Source organism: Palaemon carinicauda, chromosome 3, assembly GCF_036898095.1.
Source record: "Palaemon carinicauda isolate YSFRI2023 chromosome 3, ASM3689809v2, whole genome shotgun sequence".
In the NCBI taxonomy this organism is placed as follows: domain Eukaryota; kingdom Metazoa; phylum Arthropoda; class Malacostraca; order Decapoda; family Palaemonidae; genus Palaemon; species Palaemon carinicauda.
In genome coordinates, this window is record NC_090727.1 from 142,507,373 (window position 1) to 142,525,961 (window position 18,589).

Below are 18,589 nucleotides of genomic sequence, written 5' to 3' on the forward strand. Positions count from 1 at the left end.
CAAACGTGTAGGTCGAATTGGAAGGGCAGAGATTGGTTCTTCCTGAATATCCGAAACAAAGCCTCAGTGGGATAAATCGAGGCTAGGGTCTCCCCGAGGTGGGGTCCAACTCTTTAAGAGCCGGTATGGCCGAACCTTCTTTGTCAGTTTGAATAGTAAGACCTGTCCATTTATCCATAATAGACAAGGCAACGATGAGAGCGGCTGTAGATATGGCGTATTCCCCTTTGTGTGGGGTGAGCTTGGAATTATCGTACCCCCCAGACTGACAACATCCTGGTCCAGACAGATCGGGCCTGCCCTTTAGGAAATAATACCGTTACCTTCGGTACCTTGTCTAACCTAACCAAGGCATGATCTTTCAATCGAACGAATCCGTTGAATGGGAATTCTAGTACCTGAGAGTAAAATCTAGGTCCCCTAGAGGGAGGACATCTATGCCATCCAGAGTTATGGTACCATCTATATATGGAACATGTAAGGCAAATCTCTATGCGTTGTTTTTATCGAAGGAGGTTACTCCGATACGCCTGGGGCTGTAGGGGGAGTCATCCAAATTCCTGAACGGATCCGACTCACCACCATATCTTTGAGCTCCGACATAGCCCCTTGGCTTTCCCTAGAATGTGTTGCTTTTAGCAGTCACGGTTTTATGCAAGGTAACATGAACATCAGGATCCTTTGAGGGTCCTAGGTCGGTGTCGCAGGTAATTGCAAAGCTGAAGGCTCAAAACTCATCCCCACCTACCTGGCCGTCCATGGGGTCGACGTCCAACCTTAGAGAGGACACTCCGAGGAGATAGGGACCTCTAGATGGAGCATTCCTTCCAAACCTTGATACCCAAGGGCGGAGAGCCTCTCTTGCAGGCCGGAGAGAATCATCATCATCCTGAAAGAAGTGAGGGGATTAGTGATGAAGGAGAAGACCGTTCTCCTCAATAAGCAATGCATACATTAATCCGGATCAAATTAAATCATCGCCAAAGGATACCAAAAGGAAACATATTAGAACCAACTTACATCATGGGTCCGGAGTAGCGAGGACAGCTCGTAGCAGAACGTGCATGACTCCGGGAACCACACCATGTAGGCGGACCTTCTGTAAAAGAAGGGGACATAAGTCTGGATGTTCCTTGAAACTTGGTTAGTGATCCTATTCACAGGCTAGGATCAGCCGTATAGCTAATAAAATGCCTATATTTATGCATATATTTAATTTTATCTATGTATTTCGTGTTCAAAATAGAAATACCGTAAATTAATTATGCCTATATTTATGCATATATTTAACTCTAACTATGCATAATGTGGATAAATATCCATACAACATCATGTTCAAAATAGAAATAAATTGATTATGCCTGTATTTATGCATATATTTAATTCTAACTATGTATAAATATGGATAAATATCCATACAAAATCGTGTTCAAATAGCAATAAATTTCCACTCAGTACTTGGAACCGAACGCTAGCCCCTTCTACTAATATCCAGTAACCACATAACATGTAACTATAACCTCATCGGTAAAATAAAGTTAACTCCGGTTCTGAACGTCTGAGTCAGGGGTGGCCAACCTATGGCGCATGCGCCAACAGTGGCGCATCTCATGATTACAAGTGACGCACTATACCCCAAGATAGTAAATGAATGACTTTTCTTTAAAATTGGTAATTATGTTCATATAATTTCATTAGGACTTCCAAGAATAGCTAATGAATATTACCAACACAAATTCAAAGTGTCATTAAAGTAAGTACAGTTTACTTTGTATTCATGTTAAATCCTTTACAGCTAAAACCAAAGATTGGCCACCCGTGGTCTGAGTGATCTCTGTTTCCACCGGAGATCCGGTAAGAAAGGGCCGTCACAGTGAAAACGTGAACAACCTGTACGATATTGTGATTATTCATGAAAAAGGGGTTCATACCCTGGTTTCTTATCGTCTGATTGATCAAAAAGCTAACACCTTAATATATTAAGAAATTATATTAATAATCAGTAACCACGTAACATGAAAATAATCTCCATCGGTATCACATTGTTAACCCCGGTGGCAAAGGCCCGTCATCGTGATATCGTGACCGTCATCGGTACGATACCCTCAATTCTGAATGTGTTATCTCCAGTGAAGCTGGAGATTCGATGAAAAAAGGGGCCGTAATAGTGTAATTGTGATCAAACATGACAAAGGTTCGTGTGCCAAAGGCCTCAGCCGGAGTCTGAGTGCCGGATTTCACCGTTGCACTCCAATTATCTGACTAGTTCTCACCCAATGAGTATCCATTATAGCGGAGTATAACTCAAGGCGGAGCTAACTGTGTCGGCATAAAACGACCCCAATTAATAACTCATACACTAACGTACCTATTAATAGTGCTAGCTATATTAACAGTAACCACATCAATAAAACGTTTATAACATTAAACGTACTATCATCAACTCGGATAATAAGAGGAGGCCTGAATAACTCGTGATCGTATCAAAACGGAAAACGGGAAATTCACCTCTCTTACTCGAGCTAATAAAGAAAACGAGAGAAGGGATAACTCATATCGGTAGAACAGGAAACGAGCACTCTATGCACTCGCTCTCAAGGTTACATAATAAAAAACTAACATCACACAATATGATAAGAAAAATAATAAAATTGATTGCTTTTTTCTTAGTAATTGTAATAACCAAGAACGAAGAATAACGACAACGTAACAAACAAGGATATAGTCTAAATCAAGCCCTCCTGAGGCGAGTACAAAACTAACAGACTAAATCGCTATTCTTTAAATCGCTATTCTTCGTAGGTCCAAATTGGACTTGCAAGCAAATAAATACCATAGTAAAAACTAATAATAATTAATGATAATACCAATGGTCATAAAACATAAGTGATATAACCTAGATGACAGAGTACCAGATGGGCAATAATAACTTGAAAATTTTCCGAAGCGAACATAACCCAAAATGGCTGCCGATACCTCGGCAGGACAATCGCTTCCAAAACTAAAAACCACCATAGTGGAAACAGAAAAAAAGCCCGGTACTGCAATAAGCTGCCAAAACAAACTATGGTACTTAACATTGGTAAGGGTTAAGTAGCAACGTTAGTCATGTTGAAATAACGAGAAACTCTTCGAAAAACACTGTGCAAAAACAATCTCAACTTGCGAGCAAGTCCAAAATCAGAAGGATAACCTGGTGAGCGCGAGTGGTAGGTGTCGGTAGGGTAACCCAATTGTATTCTCTAGGGCCTGTCACGGCCCTCCCCTTTGATGAAGGGATTATCTAAATTGAAGACAGCCTGTGAATAGTGGTTTACACACGCCCTTGTTAGATATACGACACCAAGAAGGTGCTCGCGCGAGGGTTGTAACCGCTGCATTCCATGCTTTTATCTTTCTCTAGTATATTTGGAAGATTTATATTAGACAAGAAGGACTTTAACCGGCTGTCACAGGTCGACCCAGAAAAGGCTTTTCAAGGTACTGAAGATTGTCTATTTTATGTTTCAAAAGGCAATCTACCAATAATAGCATCAGAGAATGGCATGTATATTTTGATAGGTGCAGATCCAGGAATGTTTCGGTAACTATGACTACCTGGGATGATTTGTTCTTTTACGTATAGAAACCTTTAGTCCTTTAAAATAGGGAATGTCTTCAGCAGAGCTAGAATGTCTTGAATTCAGCATTGAGGTTGTTAACAATAGGTGATGAGAATGGGCCTGCTCACTTTCCTGTCAAAGACACTTCACTTTTGTCTTTTTCCGCAAGTGATATGGATTTACTGTTGTATCCGATCCAAAAGTAGTTTGATTTTTTCTCTTTCTTTACAGAGGGAATGGTTGATTGTGGGCTTCATGTCAATAATGGGGTTAAGCAAGACTGTCGGCTAGACCGGCAGTTGATCCACACTCTCTGCTCTTCTTGTAGGGGTCATGATTGTTTGCAGTTATCTCCATTGTGCCAAATGCATTTCCTGACCACTTGTTCAGTGGCAGTGAAACCCGTTTGTGATTGTTGCTTCCGTGACTTTCACACGTGTCTGTCATCCCTATACCCGTTACTCCTGTGCTTGTGATCCCATGGCCACTGGCTTTCACCCTCCCTGTTCTAATGACCTGAGCCCCTGTGTTTGTGTTATGAGTGCCAGTGAGTGTGCCTACCTCTACCCCTGTGACAATGGCCTCCAATCTGGTTCTGTGGTTTTCTTCTTGGATGAGTGTTGTCGTCAATGGTAACAACAGACCTCAACTTCTCCTCTTGCAGAGCCTGAGGGGAAAGTTGGTAAGAGGAATAGGCAAGTTTGGTCCTCATCCTCTTCCTCTTCTGATATTGATTCTGACATTCTTCTAAGAAAAAGTTAAAGTCTAGGGAGGCTATTCGTAAGGATTCCCATAGGATTCTTGTCAGCATCGCCTCTTTCTGGGGAGCTGGATTGCTCCCAGTTGGTTCTCACGTATGTCGCAGGTGGCTACCCTCACTACTCTGGAAGCCAGGCTAGCTGGAGATGCATGGCCCATGCCTATCTCATAATTGGTGCGAGTGTTTAAGCTAGGATATTTGGTTTGATTAGGCCCTTTCATTCAGTCTTATAAACCTTGAGCAAGATTCATAGAAATAGAATATGTCTATATTCACCTGTGGTTCATATCATTCCACCCCCCTCCTCCCCACTGATTAGTGATGTCAAGAGACTGTTGAACACTTTTTGACTAGTAGACTGAAATGGCATCCCAAAGCCATTCTCATTGCCACACGCCATCATATTGGCAAAATACAATACTAGAGGCCCATTACTATTGAATTGAAGGAAAACGGGCAATTTTTTATATAATAGACTTTGATATTAAGCTAACTTTGAGAAGGGCCTCCTATAATTCTCAGGTGAGCATAGAAATTATTATTTGTATTATAAAAATAATTTTTCTTTATACTGTATATCCTCAGATATGTGCAGTCACATATTTTATGGTATCAGAACTTACATACTGTACTGTTCTTTCATGTTACTGTATACTATATAGGTATTCATGCAAAGTAGTCATGTTGAGAGCCTTCCATGTCTTGTTCATTATATGTTACATATATTCCAGGAAAGTAGTTATGTTAATTCATAGCCTTTTTTTTCCATATTACAGATATCCATGAAAAGTTGTCATATTGATACAGTATTGCTTGTTCATACGAGTATTATAGATATTCCCACAAAGTAGTCATGTTAATACCCTCTCTTATTTATGCTACTGATAATCCCAGGTAGTAGTCATGTTAATACCTTTTCCTGTTCCATTTACAGATATTCCCGCAAAGTAGTCATGTTAATACCCTTCATTGGCAGTCTAGGACTAAGTTTAATATGTCTTCTGGTGGCGGCAAATCCTGTGCTTTCCTTAGATATCCTATATGTGGGAGCAGCACTAAGGGGATTAGCTGGAGGATTTGTAGTCTTTAAGGTTAGTGCAATAAGGTTGTCATAGTATTGTTAGCATCTCCGTAAGTTCTTTTGTTCTTTGCTTTATTGTAGATACTTTGCAGAAAAGCGACCAGTGCTATGCAGTGTACTGCGAGATACAGATAGACCCTTTTTTTTCAAGTTGCTACAGTAATTGTTATTTAAATTAATTTGTCCACTTTTTTTTTGTGTAGTAAGTCTTGAAAGAGGGAGGAGTTGATGGCAAAAGTATATGAGGAAGGCCAAGGTTTGGGTGGATGGATGGATGGAGTGAAGAAAGCGTGCTGGAAATAGGAATGAATGGCGAGCAATTGTGACTCAGTTCCTGCTGCTTCCTCTGGTCGCCTTGGTGACCACTGAAGTAACAGCAGTAGGGGATTAGTCATGTGAAGCTTCATTTGTGGTGGATAATGGAAGAGGATGGAATTTGGCACCCTAGCAGTACTGACCAAACTCGGCCTAATCCCTTGTCAGGCTGGGAGGAGCGAAGAGAAGAAAATTCCCCCTTTTGTTCTTTTTACTTTTTTTTTTTTTATGTTGGCTACCCCTCAAAATTGGCGTAAGTTCCTTGGTAGATGTCATAATTTTGTGTTGTATCACACAAGAAGTTCAGTATACATGAAATATACTAGTAACAAAAACTTTATAAAAGTATCACAAATGCAATTGTATACAAGTGGTAACAAATTAACATCAATATTTAAATTATATAAGTTGAAACAAATTATTGTAAAAATAGAAAATAGAATCTTCCTTCAATTTCGAGCGTTATAGGAAGAAAGCATAGTTCAAAATGCAGCAAAAGTTATGCCATTTTTTATCTTCATACCAGACAAGCATTGTTCTCGAGTTGCCACCTAGAAATAGACCTTATATTTTACTTTGTGAATATTTTTATGAGTGAAGGAAAGTTGATCAACTTTTTATGTGGAATCTTATCATTGAAATGTATTGAATTGTGAAATGCAATGGTATATGATGCTACAATAATTTTTGAGAAAGACAGCTAGATACGTTACTGTACCATGAATCTGTCAGCTCACCATAACTGCAGTGAGTCATCAGTCTGGATACAATGAAACTGAAGGAGGGTGTCGCGTTGAAGTGATAAATATCTGCTAAGCAGAACATGGTCTTATATGAAAATTTTTGCATTTGGAATATGAATTCATGGTTACTATTTGATTTTGTAGTTTTTGTGTGTACAGTACACTATAAAATCTATGCCAATAACATATCACACCTAAACTACAGTGTAAATATGTATAAGGGAAAAAAAATAAAAATTTCTTTCCTTGGTCTCACTGGATGCCGTCAGTGCAGTCTAACCTGTCAGTTATTGCAAAATATCTTCTCGTCACAAAATACAGTGTAAGTGTTTTCCAACTGTTCGCTCTGATAGATTTTTTTAATGCAAAACCTAGATGATGGTCCTTATGAGTATTTGTATATACACTAGGGGATTGACAGCAGTTTTTTTTTTTACATAGAAGACTATCTTCATGAAGCTAACATCTTTCACTGTCAACAGAGATTGGTTTACTGCTTGCTTTTTTCACTGAAAATTATGATGAAAATGGATTTTCGATTATTAAGTTAGTGAACTCTTCATCGTCTTCTGCGGTCTCCCAGATCTAGTATGGGCTTTTAGCCATCTATGCCATGCATAGTTGTCTTGCTGATGTTAAGACAATTAGCTTTGTCCTTTTTAAAAAAAAAAAAACAGTGAGATGTAGCTTAACTATAGCTCTCAGAGCTGGGGACGGTGTTTCTAGTCTTGGTTCAGTAGCTTCAACTGTGTTTAATAGATGACGAAATGTTGGTAGTTGAGGTCTGGTGGGACCATGCCTACAACTACATCCCTGATACCTTCATTGTGTTAAAAGATTACTGTGGTGGATAGAAAGTCAAACTAATTAAATATTTATGTCTTAATTTTTATCATAGAAGGTTAATAAAGAATTTATACCTAAATTAAACAGTAATAGTACATATTGCAGGTGAAGATTCGGAACTTAGAACTGTTGGAAGAGGAGTCAGACAAGGATGTTCCCTATGACCCATTCTGTTCAACATCTATGCAGAAGCAATGATAAATAAGTCACTGGGAGATCTGGAAGATAGGATTAAAGGGGGAGGAAAAATGGTGAAAACTATAATGTTCGCTGATGACAAGGCAGTTGTCTGTAGCAAAAGAGAGGGTTTGCAGAGAATGATAAGTAAGATAAACAACATAGCAGAGAAGTATGGAATGAAAATAAATATATCTAAGACCAAGGTAATAATAACAGCAAGAAGACGAGGACCTCCAATAAACATGCAGATTGGAGTTGAAGCTGTGGAGGATGTCATGGATTTCAAGTGCCTGGGAAGTCCTATAACACAAGGATGAAATTGCAGTCAAGAGATTTAAGAGCAGAGTAGCCCAAGGTAGTGTAGCTTTTGAAAAGAGAATGATGAACATTAATGGGAAAACTGAAAATGGAACTGAAAGAAAAGATTGTCAAAAGTTTCACATGGAATATAGCATTTTACGGTTCTGAAACATGGACTATAAAAGCAACAGACAAGAAACATCTGGAAGCATTTGAAATGTGCATATGGAGGAGGATGCTTAAAATAAGTTGGAGAGACCACAAGACAGATGGAGAAGTACTAAGAGTAGTTGGAGAAGAGAGAACCCCAATTAGAACAATAAAGAGAAGGCAGAAAAACTGGAGAGGACGCATTTTAATAGATGGGTTACTGAAGGACATTATAGAAAGTAAATTTGAAGGACAAGAGACCCAGAGGACAGAAAAGGTAGTTGATGTTAGATGACCTGAAGGGAAGGAGAAGGTACCAAGAGTTAAGAGACCTGCCTTAGGGCAGAACACTAAAGTATTAGTAGTAGTAGTAGTTGATATTTTTATAATGAGCTTTCTGCTATTTTGATAAGGATATAGCATTGATACTTTAAGAAAATGATTAATAGAATATAGCTTTTATTGAGTGAGGTTTGCAACTTATCATTATTAGAAATGTGAGGGTAAGCTTTGCCAGTTAGGAACTTTCAAACAAAAATAACTGAAATCTTGTTGCGCGACATGATTCTGATGGAATTTTTTATAGACATGGATTATTTTCATGTTTGATTAGTAAATGTTTTCTTTCATAGCAGAAAATTGGAATACAAAATTGCATGTGTCCATATAAGAAGGTTGAAGAAAAATTTAGATGTTAGAGAACAGAAATAAGGTGTCTTGTGGATCTGCTATTGGAGCAAGATTTTTAATGAAAATGAGAGTTTATTTTATGAAAGTATCCATGAATAAAAGTTATTCTGAGTCCTGCCTTTAAAAAGTAAAATAATGGTAATTCAGAACCTCAAACTACATGACCTTCGATCCTTCTCTCTGGTTACGGTTCATTTTCCCTTTGCCTACACACACACACTGAATAGTCTGGCCTATTCTTTACATATTCTCCTTTGACCTCATACACCTGACAACACAGATTACCAAATAATTCTTCTTCACTCAAGGGGTTACTGCACTGTAATTGTTCAGTGGCTACTTACCTCTTGGTAACGGTAGAAGAGACTCTTTAGCTATGGTAAGCAGCTCTTCTAGGAGAAGGACACTCCAAAATCAAACCATTGTTCTCTAGTCTTAGGTAGTGCCATAACCTCTGTACCATGGTCTTTCACTGCCTTGGTTTAGAGTTCTCTTGCTTGAGGGTACACTCGAGCACACTCTTCTATCTTATTTCTCTTCCTATTGTTTTGTTAAAGTTTTTATGGTTTATATAGGAGATATTTTAATTTTGTTATTCTTCCTGAAATATTTTATTTTCAATATTAAACTTACCCGATAATCATGTAGCTGTCAACTCCGTTGCCCGACAGAATTCTACGGGAGGGATACGCCAGCTATCACTATACTAGAAGGGGGTGTACTCACAAGCGCCACCTGTGGCCAGGTACTACAGTACTTGTTGTTGACGCCACCTCACTTTTTCCTCTGTCGTGCTTCCGGCAAGACGTTCTTGGATACGCTTATGATTTTGGAGTATTGTTCACGGTTTGGTGAAGTATTTCTCTAAAATTTGCAGCTATTCGCTATACTAGAAACTTCTATATTAGCTTAGTTAGCTTTTGGAATTAATTTGATTAATTATGGTGACGAAGAGAGTATGAACTCTCTTTCACCTTTTAATGGCCGACCCTTCCCTTAGACGGAAGTGTTGGTGTCTAAGAGAGTATAGACTCTCTTTCTTAATTTTGCTTAACAAAAGTTATAGATTTATTTTATATCTCTCCGCCTTTTATAGGCCTCTTCGATTAACTTCCTTTTATTATAAACTTATTAAAATTAATTTTTTTATTTGTTTATATTCGACCTTTCCTAATAGTAGGCGGTCTTTTCTTGGTACCGAAGTTAATTAACATTGAGCCCGTCATTTCGGTTTTACCTGTTAACATATTTTGCTATTTTATGTTTTTGAAAGAATTTCTTTGATAGTCTCGTACTGTTTTCAAAGTTGAACTAACGTTTTGTTTTGTCTCTGCAGTTGTTGACGTTCAGAACGTTCAACTTGCGCTCTATCGTCACGATACAGAGAGAATTTTCACGGTGTCACGTTGCAGTAAGAGTAACCGTGTCTAGCGTTTTGTTCATTCTTTCTTAACTTAATGGTTTTAATTCTAATAAATTGGGAAATATTTCAGTTTTTTCCTTTAACAATAATATGTTTTAACGATATATATGATTGGGCTCTTCTCTCAGGTTCTAAGTCAAGAGAGAGAGAGAGAGAGAGAGAGAGAGAGAGAGAGAGAGAGAGAGAGAGAGAGAGATAGAGACGGAGGGAGAAAGAGGAGGATAAACGTTTCGTTCAAGCGAGTAACGTTGTTATCGTTTTTGCTCTTCTCCCTAGTCTCTTTAGGGGAAGAAGGTAAACGTTTCTAGAGTTTTTTCTTGTTCTCAAGCTTTATGCGGTGAGAGATTTTAAACGTAGTTTATTTGATCTAGTGTTTAGTCTCTTTCCAGCCACTGAATTATTTATCTTTCATTAGATTTTTCTGTTACATTGTAATTCTGTTTTCGCAATTACTAACTTTTGAGAAAGGATAGAATTGCGTGTTTCAGGTACAAACCACTTAAAGTTTCGAGTTCAGTGAAATAAGTGCAAACAGAAAATCAAAAGTGATAAGTGATTAGCGCAAAGTGTGTCAGTGTTGTGCGTGAGGGTATTTCTGTGCGTGCCAGTCGTCCTGCCAGTCCGGGACCTCTTGCAAGCTCCCAAGCCCAGGGGAGAAGCAATGTCGAAGGGCAAAAGGGTTCGGCAGGCCTTGATCGGCGCACAGAAGTATCCTCGGTGGTTGCGGGCGTGTCTTTCAGAGACCGTCACTCCCACCCGCAGACGATTGAGCCCTTAATTTGCTCGTCTGCAGAAGAAATTTCGGGGAGAAAACGCTGGTCTCAGGTCTCAAGACCTCTTAAACGTAAAGTCCAGACCTATGCCAGACGTACGAAGTTAGAGTTCAACAACCCGGATGCAGTCATTGGGTTAGCTCTGACTCTCCTCAGTCATCAGGTGACTGCACACCTCCTAAAAGGAGTAAGGTGCTGCCGCAACAGATCTCTTCTGTTAAGGCTTCGCCTCAGCAGACCTTAGTGTCTGCCGACCCCAAGTTGACTCTACTGCAGTCCATGCAGTCACAACTTGCGGTCCTGATGCGTGAGTGTCAGGCGGAGAAGGTTACACCTTCTCCTGCGATCGCTCCGCCTGACCGCAGTCCTGTCTGCCAGGCGTACGATGTTGAGGCTCCTCAGGATACCTTACCACGTACTGAGTTGCCAGTTTCCAGCGGTGTGCAGCTACCTCCGCCTTCCTTAGGGCAACCTCAGCAATGGGATCAGGAAGCTTTTACCTTACTTCCTCCGCTTCCACTTGCGGTTCCACCAGTGAGGCAACACTCTCTTGAGGTACAACAACCTCTCCCATCCATGAGGCAGGCTCCTCAGCTCTCGCTGCAGCGACCTCAACCCTCCTCAAGGCGAGAACCTCAACACCTTAGCCTTGCGCCTCAGGAACCTCAACTCGCGAGACAATTACTGCGTTCTGCGCAACCACTTCCTGAACGCTCGCAGCTCACACCTCAGGAACCTCAACTCGTTCCTCAGGAACCTGCTACTGCGCATCCATCAACCTTACAGCAAGCGCAACTGTCGAGGCAGCAACCTCATGCTATGAGTCAGCCACCTCAACGCATGCATCTGCTACTTTCTCCTCAACTTGAGAAATAACAAATGACAATAATAACACCTCATTACTTTCATAACTTGCAGTATGCCTACACAAACATTATGATAATGGAGGTTATTTGTCTTACTTATATAAAAATATATATGTATTCCTTGCAATATATTTTTAACAATATCGCAGAATATGGCAAAAATATCTTCAAAACAAAAATGAATCATGAGTTATGAATGTAAGGTAAATATTATGTTGATATTAAAACCCCATGCAAGCATGCATGAAGCACTCTAGCACTGGTCATGGAATTTCTGAGAAATGTTTAACGCCATGCAACACGCTCTGCTTACCTTACAGCATGCTCTACATACAGCATGCTCTGCATACAGCATGCTCTGCATACAGCATGCTCTGCATACAACATGCTCTGCATACAGCATGCTCTGCATTCAGCATGCTCTGCATACAACATGCTCTACATACAGCATGCTCTGCATACAACATGCTCTGCATACAGCATGCTCTGCATTCAGCATGCTCTGCATACAACATGCTCTGCATACAGCATGCTCTGCATACAACATGCTCTACATACAGCATGCTCTGCATACAGCATGCTCTGCATACAACATGCTCTGCATACCTTACCGCATGCTTCTCAGTCATACATCTTTGGTTGTTGCCAACTCACTAGACTGTCAAGCAGTTTCATAATGTTGCCTTCTAGTCTGCTGCTTTTGCACCATTGAAACCCTCACTGAGAGAACTTAACTTTTCTCGGATATGGTCCCTGTAGATGAGAAAGTGCTTTTCTCCCTCCTTCTGATATTCCCTTGAGGACTCTGTCATTTGGAGAGGAGCCTTTAGCTGCGTAGCCTCCTTTGGACTTTTATTTAAGCATAACATGCTTCCAGGGAAGGTAATGGTTCCACTTCAGTCACTAACCCCGTCTGTTACCACACCTGCTCCCATAGACCTTGAGCTGTGTTGCAAGACATGCAGTCCAAGCTTAGTCCTTGTTAAAGGATTTTTTGTTTACGGAGTCAGTGTGTCACTGGGAAGACGTTCAACAACCAGCAGAAGTGACTTGTTGTGACGCAGTGCGGCAACCTCAGCAACCCGATAAGGAGTTGTCTGTACGACCCAGACAGTCTAGACAGCTTCGGGTTGTCACTGTACTTCCTCGCTTCCTCATGGTTGACAGTTCACAGACTGTGCAGCAGTACCATGATCTTGTGTCCGGCTCCGTCAGACGACTGGCTTTTAAGAGCTCCCACAAGTCGTCGCTGTCTGGAGATTCTCAGATGGACTATGGATCTGACCAAGGAACTGGGCCTCCTGGTCAATTTTGAGGAGTCTCAGCTCATCCCATCCCAGACCATTGTCTCCCTGGGTATGGATCTTCAGAGTCGAGCTTTTCGGGCTTTTCCGTCGGCCCCAAGGATCTTCCAAGCCCTAGAATGCATCCAGAGCATGCTGAGAAGGAACCGATGCTCAGTCAGGTAGTGGATGAGTCTAACAGGGACACTTTCATCGCTGGCCCTGTTCATCGTGTTAGGGAGAATCCACCTCCCCCCCTTCAGTATCATCTAGCTGCTCACTGGATAAAGGACATGACGCTAGAGACGGTCTCAGTTCCTGTTTCCGAAGAGAGGAGGTCTTCTCTCGCGTGGTGTAAGAACAGCTTTCTTCTCAAGGAAGTCTACCTTTGGCTGTTCAGAAACCCGACCGCCGTCTCCTCTCGGACACATCAGACACGGGCTGGGGTGCGACTTTGGACGGACAGGAATGATCGAGAACATGGAATCAGGAGCAAAGGACACTTCACATCAATTGCAGGAGTTGTTGGCGGTTCTTCTGGCCTTGATAAACTTCAAGTCCCTCCAGCTTAACAAGTGGTGGAGGTGGACTCTGACAACACCACAGCCCTGGCTTACACCTTCAAGCAGGGAGGGACTCTTTCGTGAAGTTGTTCTAGATCGCAAGGGACCTTCTCATCTGGTCTAGAGATCGAAAGCTCACGCTGGTAACGAGGTTCATTCAGGGCGGTATGAATGTCATGGCAGATCACCTCAGCCGGAAGGGTCAGGTCATCCCCACAGAGTGGACCCTTCACAAGAATGTTTGCAGCAGACTTTGGGCCCTGTGGGGTCAGCCAACCATAGATCTGTTCGCTACCTCGATAACCTAGAGACTCCTATTGTATTGTTCTCCGATTCCAGACCCAGCAGCAGTTCACGTGGATGCTTTTCTGCTGGATTGGTTCCATCTCGACCTGTATGCATTCCCGCCGTTCAAGATTGTCAACAGGGTACTTCAGAAGTTCTCCTCTCGCAAAGGGACACGGCTGACGTTGGTTGGCTCCGCTCTGGCCCGCGAGAGAATGATTCTTAGAGGTACTGCAATGGCTGGTTGACATTCCCAGGACTCTTCCTCTAGGAGTGAACCTTCTACGTCTACCTCACGTAAAGAAGGTACACCCGAACCTCCACGCTCTTCGTCTGACTGCCTTCAGACTTTCGAAAGACTCTCAAGAGCTAGGGGCTTTTCGAAGGAGGCAGCCAGAGCGATTGCCAAAGCAAGGAGAACATCCACTCTCAGAATCTATCAGTCTCAAGGGGAAGTCTTCCGTAGCTGGTACAAGACCAATGCAGTTTCCTCAACCAGTACCACTGTAACCCAGATTGCTGACTTCCTGTTATATCTAAGGAAAGTAAGATCCCTTTCAGCTCCTACGATCAAGGGTTACAGAAGTATGTTGGCAGCGGTTTTCCGCCACAGAGGCTTGGATCTTTCCACCAACAAAGATCTACAGGACCTCCCTAGGTCTTTTGAGACCTCAAAGGAACGTCGGTTGTCCACTCCAGGCTGGAATCTAGACGTGGTCCTAAGGTTCCTTATGTCATCAAGATTTGAACCTCTCCAATCAGCCTCTTTTTAGGACCTCACATTAAAAACTCTTTTCCTCGTGTGCTTGACAACAGCTAAAAGAGTAAGTGAGATCCACGCCTTCAGCAGGATCATTGTTTTCACATCTGAAACGGCTACATGTTCCTTGCAGCTCGGTTTTTGCTAAACAAGCTTCCTTCACGTCCTTGGCCTAAGTCGTTCGAGATCCCAAGCCTGTCCAACTTGGTGGGGAATGAACTGGAGAGAGTTCTTTGCCCAGTTAGAGCTCTTAGGTACTATCTAAAAAGGTCTTAACCTTTACAAGGACAATCAGAAGCCTTATAGTGTGCTATCAAGAAACCTTCTTTTCCAAGTTCTAAGAACTCAGTTTCTTACTATTCAGGCTTCTGATTAGAGAAACACATTCTCATCTGAAGGAAGAAGGCCTTGCTTTGCTGAAGGTAAGGACACATGAAGTGGGAGCTGTGGCTACTTCAGTGGCCTTCAAACAGAGCCATTCTCTGCAGAGTGTTATGGATGCAACCTATTGGAGAAGCAAGTCAGTGTTCGCATCATTCTATCTCAAAGATGTCCAGTCTCTTTACGAGTACTGCTACACCCTGGGACCATTCGTAGCAACGAATGCAGTAGTAGGCGAGGGCTCAGCCACTTCATTCCCATAATCCCATAACCTTTTAACCTTTCTCTTGAATACTTTTTATGGGTTGTACGGTCGGCTAAGAAGCCTTCCACATCCTTGTTGATTTGGCGGGTGGTCAATTCTTTCTTGAGAAGCGCCAAGGTTATAAAGGTTGTGATGAGGTCCTTTAGTATGGGTTGCAGCCCTGTATACTTTAGCACCTTTGAGTTGATTCAGCCTTCCAAGAGGAACGCTGCGCTCAGTAAGGAAGACGATCTTATTAAAGGCAGAGTAACGGTTCAAGTCGACTTCCTTACCAGGTACTTATTATTTCATTGTTATTGTGGATAACTGATTATATGAAATACGGGATACTTAGCTATCCTTTAGTCTTGTACACTGGTTTTTCACCCACCCCCCTGGGTGTGAATCAGCTACATGATTATCGGGTAAGTTTAATATTGAAAAATGTTATTTTCATTAGTAAAATAAATTTTTGAATATACTTACCCGATAATCATGATTTAATTGACCCACCCTTCCTCCCCATAGAGAACCAGTGGACCGAGGAAAAAGTGAGGTGGCGTCAACAACAAGTACTGTAGTACCTGGCCACAGGTGGCGCTTGTGAGTACACCCCCTTCTAGTATAGTGATAGCTGGCGTATCCCTCCCGTAGAATTCTGTCGGGCAACGGAGTTGACAGCTACATGATTATCGGGTAAGTATATTCAAAAATTTATTTTACTAATGAAAATAACATTTTTCCTTTTTTCCTTTCCTCACTGAGCTATTTTCCCTGTTGGAGCCCCTGGGCTTATAGCATCCTGCTTTTCCAACTAGGGTTGTAGCTTAGCAAGTAATAATAATAATAATAGAAATAAGTGATAAAAATTTTCTCTCGCTGCCATGTACCTCCCTCAGAGGGACTGCTGTACCTTCACATACCAAGAAATTAATGGAGGACAAAGATTTCAAAGGGGGGTCTGCAACAAAGAACTTTATTTAGAATGCTACATTAGGTCAGTTGTCATGACTTCACTGGTCTGAATCATGTTCTTCGTTATTGTCTTTAGTCAGTGCTCATTGTCCTTCAATGTCTGATGAGTACTTGGTAGATGGGTGGTGGTTAAGTGATCCCTTGGAGTCAGGTGCATGACAGTGATTGAGGAGAAATTGTTATATTTTTTACAGAAGTATTTTCATCTTGAAGGTCTCTAAGTTGGCAACTCTGAATTTATAGCATTTTGCTTTTAAAGTTGGATTGGAAATACAAAATTTTAGTTGAAAAATCCTGTTTTTTTCCAAATTTTCTTGTTTTATTCTGTTATGCTGAATTTCCCATTAACCTTTGTTTGTGTGTTTTATAGAAATCAAGAGGGTCAGAGATTTTCTCCACTCTTGGGTATAGATTTTGATATGTTTGAAAGCCTCCTTAGAACTTGCCAAATACTGAATGGGTGTTCTACTGTTAAGACCTTCGCATTTGAACTGAATAGTTATCAGCAGTAGTTTGTTTCAGACATTTTCCCCCTAGTAGTGATTCATTATTATCTTGTATATTTCCTTTTTTAGTCTTCAGTGTCAAGCTATGTTGTTAATTTGGCTGATGTGGAGGAGAGGACAAAGCGATTAGCTGTAGTTGAAGCTATGTTGTACTTGGGAAGTGCTGTAGGACCCCTATGTTTGCAGATACTAATGCTTTATGGCACCCAAAATCACAGCTACCTCTTTATGAGTAAGTGAGTCATTTTGAAAGTACAGTAGTGTATACTTTTTGTAAAAAATTTTGGCTAGGTGAGAGCTCATATCCTTTTTAATACAGCAATTATGAAAACTTTCTTATGTAAATTTGTATTTTGGATGTTTGATCCGTCAAACATTGGAAAATTAGTCATGCCCGTACAGCACTGTTCAATGATTTACATAGAGACAAACAACCTTCCAATTAGGGTTGTAGCTTAGCAAGTAATAACAATAATAATAAAATTTGATAATGACTTTCATTCATAAAGCTGTTTCTTTAACGTTAACATGTTTTTCTTTTTTTACAGGTTGTGAGTTCATCATAATTGCAGCACTTTTATACATTATTACATTTCTTCCTGATTATGTTGTTCAGAGAGATATCAAGCCTCCAACACCAGTAATAAACAATAACATAGCTGACATTTGTGCTGATTACCAGTCAGTGGCTGTAAGAATATCAATTTTCACAAAACGCTGTGGTGTTTTGCAGAGCTTTGTTAATGCATTGGCCGTCACTTTTCGCAAGCGGAAGCCTGGTATTCGTGGAGCCATCATTATGTTGTTTGTTGCAGATTTCTTTATTGCAATAGTGTTTGCAGGTGAGATTTGTTTAGTTTTTGTGGAATAATGAAGAAATTGATGATATATTGTGTATGTTGAATGTGTATTATGTATTTACCTACTGTTCATAAAGATATTAAATTTAATGAAAATGATATGATCCTGAGGTGATATACTCTTATAATATGTTTTGGGTGATTATGAGCTGTAAATCAGTTTAAGCTGAACAAAATTCCAAATGAATCTTAAAACTAACATCGATCATGATTACTGTGATCAAGTAATACATTTCTATGTATCAAAGCTCGATGGGTTTGTACGAATGAAAATAATGAATTATCAAGTAAAGAAATAAAATGTCTGTATATTGCATATGTTTTACTTGAAACGTGTTTTATTTTTTCATAGTTTTTAGCATTTATCATTTTCACTTTACGTTTAGAAGAAATTTAAATGGGTTTGTTGTATTTAATCATAGACATGCTCTTAGTTTATTCAGTTTCAGTGTTTAATGCCATAAGTAAATATTTCATTACCACCTATCAAAAAATGTCAGGATAATAGAAATTGGTCTTTTTTTAGATACATGTATTAATAAATTTTTTATAAAGTATTCAAAGGTTTTATTTTATAGACTTTGTTGCCAAATGAAGAGAGAGGTAACTACAGTATGATTTATACAATGTGAAATGTATTCTAAATCAAGTAATATAATTTTTGGTTTTTATTTTCAATTTTTCTTAATGTTTTTTTATTACAGCGGAGTTTGATTTGCTATACCTCTACATGCAAGATAAACTAGGTTTCACTTTGCCACAGTTTTCACAGTATCAGTGTTTCAAGAATTTGGTGAACGGCATTTCACTACTTTTCCTGTTACCATTCCTTCGAAAGTTCTTCGGGCTTGGTGATACAACTCTGGGGATTCTCGGTGGAATATCCAGAAATGCAGCATTTTTACTGATTGCATTTAATACATCTCCACAATGGATTTATCTCGGTAAGTATTAGTTTTTTGTAGTTTATTTTATAGCGATGAAATAATTGTAAAAAACTAGA

The 18,589-nt window shown here is 40.2% G+C and overlaps 1 protein-coding gene across 3 annotated transcripts in view; it reads left to right on the forward strand.

Annotated features, from left to right (window-relative positions):
• LOC137638581 (proton-coupled folate transporter-like) overlaps positions 1–18,589 on the forward strand; it is a 74,041-nt gene that overhangs the window by 45,980 nt on the left and 9,472 nt on the right. For all 3 annotated transcript variants that reach the window (XM_068370767.1, XM_068370766.1, XM_068370768.1), the window contains exons 4-7: positions 5,297–5,453; positions 16,796–16,958; positions 17,275–17,568; positions 18,291–18,530. In XM_068370767.1, the coding sequence (XP_068226868.1) occupies positions 5,297–5,453; positions 16,796–16,958; positions 17,275–17,568; positions 18,291–18,530 (854 nt within the window). The remainder of the gene's footprint in view (positions 1–5,296; positions 5,454–16,795; positions 16,959–17,274; positions 17,569–18,290; positions 18,531–18,589) is intronic.